The 12,257-nt window shown below is 38.8% G+C and overlaps 1 protein-coding gene across 1 annotated transcript in view; it reads right to left on the bottom strand.

Moving 5' to 3' along the window:
- adamts17 (ADAM metallopeptidase with thrombospondin type 1 motif, 17) overlaps positions 1–12,257 on the bottom strand; it is a 236,219-nt gene that overhangs the window by 129,802 nt on the left and 94,160 nt on the right. The window contains exon 8 of the mRNA XM_046074026.1: positions 9,275–9,380. Within this exon, the coding sequence (XP_045929982.1) occupies positions 9,275–9,380 (106 nt within the window). The remainder of the gene's footprint in view (positions 1–9,274; positions 9,381–12,257) is intronic.

The raw sequence follows: 12,257 nt of genomic DNA, 5'->3' as shown, positions 1-12,257 counted from the left end.
ATATATACATTTTACTAACTCAACTTCTGCCCTTTCCGGTAGTCTTGTGCTTTCTCGTCCCTCTCCTCTCTCCTCCTATCACTTCCTGCAGGTGTTTCTGGCTCTGGAGCTGTGGAGTCTGGATCTGTGGCTGCGGGTCACCTGCTGCCCCCGTGTTCCTGCTCGACACCCTAGAGTATGGTGTAGACCTGCTCTTTTATGAAAAGGGCTGTGAGATAACTGTTGTTGTGATTTGGCGCTATATAAATAAAATTGAAATTGAAAGTTAAAAAAATAAAGATATATTAAAAAGTTAAAATAAAATAAATAAATAAAACAGTAAGCGTGTGTGTGAGTTAAAAAAATGTATATATATTAAAAATTAAAATAAAATAAATAAATGAAACAGTAACGTGTGTGTGTGTGTGTGTGTGGGTGCATGTTAAAAAAATAAAAATATATAAAAAATGTAAATAAAATAAATAAATGAAACAGTAACGTGTGTATTATTATAATAACATATTACAAATTAAAATAAAATAGATAAGACCGCAAACGTGTGTGTGTATATTTATAGACCAAAAATTTTAAAAATATAAAAAATAATAACAATAAATAAAAAATAGAAATCAGTATCAAATGTAAAAATAAAACAATTACTAAAATATCAAACAATCAAAATAATAAAATTTTTTACAATTATTTAGTTTCCACTGGTTGTCCTCACTTCATGACATGAGGAGACATATTTTGCAGCAATTATGTCACATTTGGGCATTTCTCCCAGTAAATAAGGGAGTTTCTGTGTGTCTGATATGAATTCGAATTCGGGGTATATTTGGGAAATGTTTACCTACCTGTCCCCTGTCACACTGGGAGCAGAGTCTCTCCTCTTGTGGTAGCCAGCTCTGTCTGTGGCAACCCTTTTCTATGGCCAGGCTGTGTTCACTCAGTCTGTATGTTGTCAACAGTTTTCTTAGCTTAGGACATTATATTGTGCTCAGGTAATTTGCCATTGTGAATTCTCTTTTTAGGATCAGATAACATTGTAATTTACTTTGTGTTTTGGTAGTTTCTTTCCAGTATTCAATATATTTTTCTTTTTGCTTGTTGATAATTTTGGATAATTTGGTTGATAATTTGGTTTGGTCTGCTTGAGTTGGTGTTGCTGTCCTGAGGCTGTTGAGGACTTGTTACTGCAGAGAGCCTCAGGACCAGCTGGCTGAGGGGACTCTTCTCTGGTTTCAGCTCCTGCTATGTTAAGGCTTTGTGATGATATGTCTGGGGGTTAACTGATTTTAAGTGATTGTAAAATTTAAGTGATCTTTTCTGTATTTTTAGTAAAAGGGGGTATTGGCCGAGCTCTGCTCTGCACAGGTTATTTGGTGTTTTTATCTGCACCTGCAGAATGCGCTTACAGAACTCGGTATGGAAAGATTCTATGATTGTTTTGTCCCATTTGTCAAATTCATTATTAAGTTTTGGCCCCCAGATTTCGCTACCATATAGAATTATTGGTTCTAGTACAATTTAGAAAATTTTAAGCCAGATTTCAATTGCAATATAGATTTTAATGTTTCTTTTTATTGCATAGAAAGCTCTCTTTGCTTTGTCCCTCAGATCTTTCACAGCCATGTTGAAGTTCCCGGTGTATGTAATGTTGAGGCCAAGGTAAGTGTAGTTTTTTTGTATGTTGTAATTTAGTGGTGTCTAAATAGAAATTGTGTGTAACCTGATTTCTGTATTATTTCTGAAAGATCATTATTCATTAAGGTGCTGCTGCAAACCTTCTTTAGTAGGTGAAAGCAACATTAAGTCATCTGCATACAGCAGACCTCTGATCTCTGTGGCGCTCAGGGTGAGGCCAGGTACCGTGGAACTCTCTAATTGGTTTGCTAAATCATTGATATATAGATTGAAGAGAATTGGACTGAGATTGCATCCTTGCCTCACTCCCCAGCCCTGGGAGAAGAATGCTGTTTGTTTGTTTCCAATCTTTATGGCACATTCACCTTTTCTGTACATGTTCTTAATTAAATCATACGTTTTTCTTCCAATGCCACTTTCAAGTAGTCTATAGAAAAGGCCCTCGTGCCAGATGGAATGACTTTTTGGAAGTCAACAAAACAGGCATACACCTTTCTTTTCTTAATGTTTAATTCTTGATCAATTAGAGTCTGGAGTGTAAATATATGGTCCGTTGGGCAATTTGGTAAAAAAATTATTTGGCATTTATGCAGAATATTGTGGTCATAAAGAAAGTTGACAAGTCGTTTATTAATGATGCAGAATATTTTTCCCAGGTTACTGGATACACATATTCCTCTGTAGTTATTTGGGTCATATTTATCTCCGGATTTATGAATTGGGGTTACTAAACCTTTGTTCCAGATGTCTGGAAAAGTTCCAGTTGCTAGAATAGTATTGAATAGTTTTAGTATAGCCAATCTCATTTTATGGTCTTAGTATTTGATCATTTCGTTGAGGATTCCATCAATACCACAAGCCTTTTTTCCTTTCAGGGACTGGATGACTTCTGTTAATTCTTGTTCTGTTACCTGGTAATCTAGAGGGTTTTGGATGTTTTTTATCACCACCTCCAGAGTTTTCCATTTTGTGAATATCTTGTACTGATCATCATTTTTTGTAATATTACTGTATAATTCACTAAAGTGATTAATCCAAGTATCGCCAATTCATCCTGCTGGGTTTTGTTTAGGTTGTTCCATTTCTCCCAGAACTGGTCCTTAAAGTTTTCCTTAGGTTTTTGCATTCAGTGTCAAACCATTTGTTAAGGTTTTGGTTTGGAGTATTTCAAATTAGACAATAAAGGCAAATGATGAAAACCTTAATTGATTTTGTCCACAGCAGAATTTACACCAGAATTATTATGGGGAAATGTTTCAGTTAGAAATAAATGAGTTAAATCATGTATGTGTTGATTTTCCAGTGCCTTTTCGTACGCCCCCATGCTGTCGGGGGTCCATCTGTTTGAGTATGTGCTGTTAAACAGTTCACAGTTCATTTTATAGCTTTTTTGCTGACTTTTTCCAAGATAAGTTCAAAAGCTGTTCCAGAGGCCCTTGTAATGGTGACAATTGCTACAAGGAGAGGGTGAAAGGAGAGGTTGAAAGGTGACGTACGATATATTCTCTTTCCAAAATCTAAAACAAATCCAGAAAAATGTATTCTGTGGATTACAGGTTCCTGATGTAATGTTATTTAGCTAAAGCTAGCTAACTTCTACTGAATGTAACATTATACAGTATATGCCTACTGCTTTTGCTTTTTAATGATTGTAATAGTGAATATAGAACTAACAGCAGTTACTGGAACAGTGTTAATCCTTAATATGGTTGTCTTTCACCTTAATCGTCAGGTGATACTCTGTAATCAGTAGGCTTTGGCTACGTTTTTTCACATCAGTTTGACAGCCTGAATATAACATTCAAATGTATAATGCAAACCCTTCTGTCTGCTTTTTATTATTTTTCCAAAAATTAGACAATATTTTTCCAGGGAATGCAGTTATAGACAGTGGCAGCGCCAAGCTAAGTAGCAACAGTAACTAAGGGGGGGCATGGCTTTGTGACGGGTCAATTACAACGCCACCATCTGACTGACTGGGCTCATATTATGATGGAAGCACAGGCACATCATTTCCAATTATTGGCCCAAGTTTCTTGTGTCTAGCTTATTCCTGCTCATGGGAGTTTGAGTTGATGCAGCAGACAAATAATAATTAAAGCTGCAAACAGTGTTAAGTGGGTCCTCGCCTCCACGCGTGTCTCGGGATAACCACAGGTAAAGCTGTTTGACGAAACCTCAAAAGCTTTGTAATTTAGCATCTGAGAGGTCTTTAGATTTCACTTCCCACATCTGAAGTCAATTCGTCTACTTGTGAAGGAGGAGTTTAACATCAAATTTCGCCAATGTTTCATGTTAATCAGACTTACCTATGACATCACTTCCTGTTCATCTGTAATCTGCACATTTATTTTTATCTTGTTTTGGCCTTGTTTGCCAGAATTATATGCTTCAGTTTATGGTCACACTTACCCTTTTTACAGTACAAAATTATTTAACTTTGGATCTTTTTTTTTTACTTTTATGTCGCATTTGTATGTCTTTTGACAGGGGCTTAATCCTTTGGTTCAGATTTAGAAATCGTAAAATATTGGACAGACTGCTTTTTTTTGAAATTTAGTATAGCCATTCATGTTCCCCACAAGATGAACTGTCTTTCTGCTGATCTCATGAGTACATCTAGCACCATAATCAGGTTAAAATTTCAAATACCTGCAAAACTAAAGACATTCTCATCAGCCTCAGCTATACTTTGTGTTTACTTATAATCAGCCAATGTTAGCATTTGCTACAAAGCTGAATTACAAAAGTGATTATGGAAAACATCACATAACAAACAGGTGTACATATATACAGTACGTATAGGAGTATAAATCTGTATATTCTAGTTATTCCATACCCGTTGAACATGGTCCCACTAAGATGTCAATACAATGCAAGCCTGAGCTCAAAGTTTATACGAGCGCCTTAGTGATTTTATAGCTACTTGAAACACAAGAGAATAATTTCTTGTGGTGTGTGTGTGCCAGTATGTGTGTTTATGTAACACTACTTCCATAATGTCAAGCTTGTTACCTTTCCTGGCCCCCATAGATGGAGCTGTGATAACTCTTGAGGGGCCTGGCACAGCCACCTAGCCGCCATAATGCCTCATACACTTTGGCATGGTTTTCAGGTGAATTTGGCATTAGCTCAGAGTAACTGGGCTGTCGGTGAGGGATTTATGTGCGGACTGCATGTTTCCAGCTTTAACAGACATCATACTGCCACACAGAGTAAAGAAATAATCAGCTGAGCTTGGCTCAAATGGATGTCCCAGTCCCTTTTTTGCCCTCACTGCAAGTCTTTGAATATTGAATATCTGAATCTTCCAAGTCCAAAACCCATATTCATCAACAAATTAAATATTAAAATATGAAAGAGTTTAAATTCATTGCCACTATAATCTAATATACCTGAATTAGGTAAGAATGTTTGAAAGAATGTAGCCTTCTCTGTCACAGTTTTGAAATAATGAAGTGGAGAAAACAGCTCATCCTGCATACACAATGGACACTACCTGTAATCACTTTCCTTTTAAAATGTTCATCTTAATTTAAATGTTCTGAATTTCATGAGGGATATCACCAACCAGAACATCCCCTCTTTGAGGATATTGGATTGCTAGATTAGTATGTACAAATGTAAAGGCTCTGTATTTATTTGGCGCTTTTCTAATCTTCCGACCACTCAAAGCACTAGATTGCAATCACCCATTCACCCACATTCATACACTGAGCCTAATTGCTCAAACAGAACTAACACCCATACACATTCATACACCGATGGAATAGCCATCTAGGGCAATTCGGTGTTCAGTGCCTTGCCCACGAACACTTTGGAGCCTGGAGGAACCGTGGACAACTCGCTCTACCTCCTGAGCAACAGCCGCCCCTAATGTAAATTTAAACAGCAAAATGCAAATATGAGATTGCTAAGCTATGTACAGTATGAAATGTATAGACAACTATTCTAAATCTGAGCATTAAAAAAACACATAATAATTAGTTTACCTTCAATATACAAGGTGAATGTCAGCTCACCTGTGTTTTGTCCCTGAGCATGAGATGTTGCTACTGTTAGCATTAGCTGTATTTGTAGCTGTATTTGAGGCATCATTGTAACTGGGAGACCACTTCAGATTCACGCCATGTTGAAGTAAAAGTCATCAAATTGGAGTTGCTTCCTCCCTTGCACTAAATCTCCTTACTGAATTTTGCTGTGTGGTTCTCTGTTTTAGTGAAGCTAAGCCAAACTTTGGAGTGCTTGCTGTGGACCGCCATGGTCCCAGAATAGAAACTCTCTTCTCGTATGGTTTGTTATCGTACTGAGTAATAAATGACGCATCGTTATGTCGGCGTAGCAGATCCTGGCAGATAAGTGAGACTTTTAAGGACTGCTAGATGCTCACTGCAGAGCATCACTGAAATATGCACAAATCTTAACAAATCCACGGTTCTTGGATATTTGGTGACTGTTCCAACTTGGAACCAGTTCTCGATTCCCAATCCTAGTTGTCCTGTAACTGGCTTAGTTCAGTCAGAACAACTTTCATCAAAGAAACTGATATTTGCACCGCAGTAAGTTCTCTCTCCCTGCCCATCCATGTGCATCAATGGAAAATGAGGTAGATCCCAGTCCAATTTGTTATACCTAAATATCCAAAATAAGCTGTTGATTTTCAAGAAATTTCTTATTGCTAATTCCATATTGTGCCACTAGATCCTGGAATGTAATGAAGTTACTGCCCTTGATGGCATGCTCTAGATGTCTTTTCCCTTTATTGTACCACAATGAGGAATTTAGCTTTTCCTTATTTTGGAGGATGTCAGGATTGTTCCAAATTGGAGTAAGTCTGCATGGGATATGTGAAGACCAAAATATTTTGAGAAATTCCCACCAGGCTGCCAGGGAAGTTCTTATGTTAATACTTTTATAGAAGGTATAATGTTAGATACTGCAGCTGATGAATGGCATATTGGAAATTTTAATTTCCTTACAAAACTTTTATTTTATGTCCATGCATTAGTGGTCCTTTGAGCTCTGATTGATCCTTTTTTAGATGTATTATAGTCTGTTGGCCAGGAAGTAATGAAAAAAAATTGTACCAACATAATCTTTTGTTTTTTAACTGATTTGTGGCGCTTTATTTTTCCATAAAAATTTAGAGACGCTTGATACCAGTGACTTAAACCAGACAGCAGAAGGTTGGGTGGTTATCATTAAAAATGGGTAATTGATTTTGGGCAGGACCATCATTTTATTGGTGGCGACTCTTTCCATGAGTGATATGGGCAATGTCGTCCATCGCACGAGGTCATCCTCTGTTGATTTAGGTAGAGGTGTATACTTGAAACTAGCCATTTCAGTTCTTACTGCCTGGAGGAAAAATTGACACCCAGAAATTTAATATTCCCTGACTGTAGCAACGTGGTAGATATACTCTGGAAATCATACGTTACAGGTAAAGCTATTGGTTTACCAGTTAGTTAGTTCCAAATAATAGAGTAGTCTGAAATTGATGAGAATTTATGTACAGTTAAGTGTGATTGTCTCAGAAAAAGAAGTTTGCGAGTTCACGAGGAGAAGTAAAACATCATCTGCATAAAGACTTATCTTGCGGTGTACATTTTATGACTGAATTCCTTCAATATTTTATTTAGTCTGATAGCAGCTGCTAATGGTTATATAAAAATGGCGAAAAGCAAGGGAGAGTGTGGGCAACCCTGCTTGGTGTCTTGCTGTCTGAAGACCGAAGCTTGGAGAAGTATGATCATTTGTCCTGACAGAAGCTCTTGGGGAACTGTATAATGTTTAAATCCAATTTATAAAGGAGTTCCCAAATCCAAATATATCTTAAAGGTCCAGTGTGTTATATTTCTGAGGATATATCGACAGAAATGCAATATAAGATCCATAACTATATTTTCAGTGGTGTATATATAACCACGGGTCCTCGTACATGGACGTCACCACTTTGCGTCGTCATGTTTCTACAGTAGCTGAAAACAGACAAACAGCGCTACAGAGTGTGTTTCGTCACTACGTTCTTCTTGTTCTACTTCTGGTAGAATTCAGGCAATGTAGACACTCATCACTTTGTTGAATACATACTGTTATGACCCTGGGGTCATATTTTGTTGTTTGTTTATCTCTCCTGGCACTGTCAGCTGTTCTCCTCCATTAGAGTGTGTGTGTGAGTGTATGCAGGTACTGGAGAACAGGTGGACACACTGGATTGGTCTGGTTGAGCTGATTGGAGCCTCCTGATTGGGCACCTGGATGACAGCAGCCATCTTAAGCCCTACTGACAGGAACTCTCCCCCTCTCTCTGCCATTCCCAACCTGCCTGAAGACTGTGTGTTATCTGTGTTTATTGTACATAGTGAACGGTTGTGACTATATTCAACTTAGATTGTAAGTAGTTTATCGTAGTCCTTCTGATTGTCTTATGACAACCTGGTTTTGTTGGCTTTGCCATTTTTGTTGCTATGAAGCAATTTCCTTTGTCGTAGCTATATTGTGTCAGCTACTAGCAGTGAGTAGGAGTGAGAAGCCCTTTTTTTTGTTTGCACCGTTTTCTCCTGTTTTTGGACTTAGAAGCCTAGTTTTAGAGCTTTGTCTTTTCTTTACCTTTTGGTTTAGGAAAGATTTAGGTTTTCTTAGTGTTTTGGTTGTTGTTTTGGGCACTGCTCATCTCCGATGTATAATAAAAACTGCTAAATTGTATTTGTTGTGTGCTGGCCTTGTTTGGGAATGGGAAGAGTGGGAGGCCACACATTTATGTTACATCCAGGACACCCCTAGACCTTGGGACGTAACAATACGTTAATAATAATAATAAGAAGAAGAAGTAGTAGTAATAATATACAGCAGGGGTCAGCAAATAAGTTTTGCATCCGAACAATAGTTTCAATATTGACTTGCTTCATCATGTTGTTAGGTTAGCTCAGTTAGTAAGGTACAGTACTTGAGGGTTGAGTGTTTGATTCCACCTTGGGACAACTTTTTTTTCTTTCTTCAACAAATGGATTCTGCAGCAAATATTGCTCAGATTACAGCATGTGCTGCAGTGTTTGTGTTTCAGTGTTTGATCCACATCCATCAACCATCAACCAATCATTTCTCTGTATCTTTAGGCAGACAGCATTTAGGGAAATCACGTTTTCTGACGACTCTTTCAGAGATGTGTCAAGCAGGCTACAGACTTTTTTGATGTCGTTCAGAATTTTTCAAAGTAAAAGTTCAACCCCAACTACAGTGGTAGACTGTAGAGTTGGTTGCAATTCACAATCTCACCACTAGATGCCACTAACTCTCACACACTGAACCTTTAAGTAGCGAGTAGAAATTTCCAATTTACCCTATTAAACACTTTCTCTGCATCTAAAGAAACAACTGTATGAGTAGGAGATTATTTTACCTTGCATGACTGCTTTTGCTGCCTCCCAAAGAACACACAGTGAAATTCCTGGCAATAGTTTCCATAAATATTACTTAGAAGAATTATAGCAGGCTGAGTACGAGTAAGGAAACTGTGGTGAGTTTATATGCTGTCGTGGCGAAACGAGTCTCCTGTAGATGAACAATGTCAGCTTGTAGATTATTTAGGTGGTTAAAAAATTCTATTTTCCCTGAAAACCCCATTTTAAAAGTGAGTGAAACCTACTTGTGTCCCAGTTCGTGAGCGATGGTGAAGGCCAAATTGAGTCCATTGTCCTCTGCTAACACACACTTCCTCTTGGCGCTGCAGACTCCGCCCAAATAAGCAATACCTGTAACACAGTTGCACAACATGACACTGAGTTTTATAAATGAGTTACAATTGTGTCGTAATATTTGACACTAACTCATGATTTAATGGAAGACACTGGGTAATATAGTCCTCTTCTCACTTACATTTCTAAGCTGCATGTGGTTGACTACACACTACACCCCACCTGACAACCAGCTAAAACAATCGTAAGTGTTTAGAGGCTAATGTGGCTCTCTTTGAGGCTGTACAGTAGAGTCCTGCACGGGACTGTTTTCTTGATCCCGCTCCCGCTGATTTTGTGACCATTACCGCCCGCTCCCGCAACATGTGTATCCACTCCCGCCCACACCCGCAAACATTGTGACATATAGGACACAATGTTTGGGCTATGCTAAATGCCCGTGTGACGGAAACCAGTGAGGCTGTGCAGTAAGTAAACCTCACTCCCGACACCTTAGGAGATACTAGCTCGTACCTTGAGATCCTCGGGCAGAGGTCTGCTGTCTGTTCCAGGGTCTCGACAGAAAACTAAAGGGGACAGCATGTTTGCTGTCAGGGCCCCGTGGCTCTGGAACAGCCTGCCCAAGGAAATCAGGTCAGCTGAGTCAGTGAACTATTTACTATTAAGTCCCCTCCTAAAACATACTTTTATACGAGAGCCTTTCTGGATTTTATTTTATTTTATTTTACTTTTTTAAAATATATGTTATATTTATCTTAAACGTGTATTCTAGTCTTATAAGTGTTTTCTTGTTTTTAGCATGTAATTGTTTTTATGTGTTTTATTGTTTTTACACTTGTGAAAGCACTTTATAACTGGTTTTTGAAAAGTGCTCTATAAATAAAGATTATTATTATTATTATTAGATGTCCTGGCCACTGACGGCAGTGGCCATGGGGTTTAGCTCCCTCGTCAGCGTGTCCAAGTCCTGTACCCGAGGTCACCAGTTTGAGTCAGGCCTGTGACGTACGCTCTTGCGAGCAGTCGTGTGTGAACACCTGCTGACATTGCAGACTCGGATTGGAGTCTTTGATTCTCGACTGCCAAGTGACTGTTTGTATTTATTAAGGAACACACGTCGGAGAGCAAAGACTAAGGTAAAGAAAGGGGGTTCAATAGGAGGAATACGTGAGAGGCTGAAGAAACGTGGCTCACAGTTTCCACTACCTCAAATTACACACTGAAATGTACGCTCCCTCAACAATAAAGTGCATGAACTAATGCTGAGAGTGGGGTATGAAGGAGACTTTAAGCATTGTAATCTTATCTGCCTCTTTGAAACCTGGCTAAAAGAGGACACTAAATGGCTACACAATTATTAGAGCGGACAGAGACGGAATCAAGTCTTGGAAATTGATTGGTGGAGGATTATGTTTATTTGTTGACAACCGCTGGACAACACAGTGAAAAAATGTGAACTACTGATTATGAAATTGTGGCTGTATCATTCAGTCCGTTCTATCTGCTGAGGGAGTTTGGACAGATTACAGTCATTTTAACATACGTTACTGGACCTAACAACAGTGAGGCGGCCGACAGGATAGCGCAGTTTTAACAATGTGCTCTCAAGCTCACCAGACCAGCCGGTCTTTAGTTTTGGGTGATTTTAATTCCTGTAAACTATCTGGTCATCTCCAGATACTGGAGCAGTATGTTGACTGTCCAATGCGCCAGTCGCGAATCCTTGATCGGTGTTATGGAAATATACCTGAGGCGTACAAAGCAGTTGTACAACGTTGTTCATTTGCTTACAAAATATAAAAAGAGGGGGGAACTTTGAAGCATCACTAGGAAAAGTAAAGAAGATTATAAGAATAAGGTAGAGAAGCAACTATAAAATGGTAATGCAAGGGATACCTGGAATAGTCTCAATAATAAGGTGGATAGGGATGTAAGGAAGAGGAATATTTTCCCCTCTTTGTTTGCCAATGATTTAAACCAGTTTTATTGCAGATTCAATTCTGGACATAATGATATTATGTGTGATAACTTGTGCACTGATGTTGCTGACCATCCTCCAATCATACTTAATGAGAGTGTTTGTGTGTTCTTTGTCTTTGGTTTGCTGGGTGCTTGGTGTGTGTTGTCTTGTGGTTTTTTGATGTCACTTTCCTGGCAGTGCTCGGGAGGCGTGTAATTCGCTGGGCGCTCACACACCTGGCTGAGGTCATCTCCACACCTGCTCCTCATCTTTCTTCAGCAGTACTTAAGGAGCAGCCACACTGGTTGTCGGTTGGTGTCCAGCAAACGATGTGGGCTTTGTAGATCATTGGCAGACTTTCTGGGGAAGACCTGGTCTGAGATGGCATCCATCCCAATTGGGAAGGAGCAGCTCTCATTTCTAGAAATCTGGCCAAGTTTGTTAGTTGACCAAATCCATGACAACCCAGAGTTGAGACCAGGAGGCAGAGTCGCAGTCTAACACACTTCTCTGCTCCTCCATTTCAGGAGTTACTTAGTGAAAATCCTATAGTGACGGTGTCTGTCCCTCGACCATTGAAATTATTTAAAAAGGTAAACAGAAGAGGAGCTGTGCATAAAAACCTCATAAAAATTAAAACCACAAGAGCAATAGTGCAAACGAATAGGAGAGTTAAATGTGGACTCTTAAACATCAGATCTCTCTCTTCTAAAGGTGTACTAGTAAATGAACTAATATCAGATTATGATATTGATTTATTTTGTCTTACTGAAACCTGGCTGGGTGATGGAGAATATGTTAGACTAAATGAATCCACCCCTCCCAGTCATATTAATACTCACATTCCTCGAGGCACAGGCCGAGGAGGTGGAGTTACAGCTATCTTCGACTCTAGCCTATTAATCAGCTCTAAACCTAAACCAAACTATAACTCATTTGAAAGTCTTGTTCTTAGTCTTTCGCACCCAAGTTGG

This window comes from Micropterus dolomieu, linkage group LG17, assembly GCF_021292245.1.
Source record: "Micropterus dolomieu isolate WLL.071019.BEF.003 ecotype Adirondacks linkage group LG17, ASM2129224v1, whole genome shotgun sequence".
NCBI classification, from domain to species: domain Eukaryota; kingdom Metazoa; phylum Chordata; class Actinopteri; order Centrarchiformes; family Centrarchidae; genus Micropterus; species Micropterus dolomieu.
Note: the sequence above shows the minus strand (reverse complement) of the source record. Positions and strands in the feature narration are given on the sequence as shown.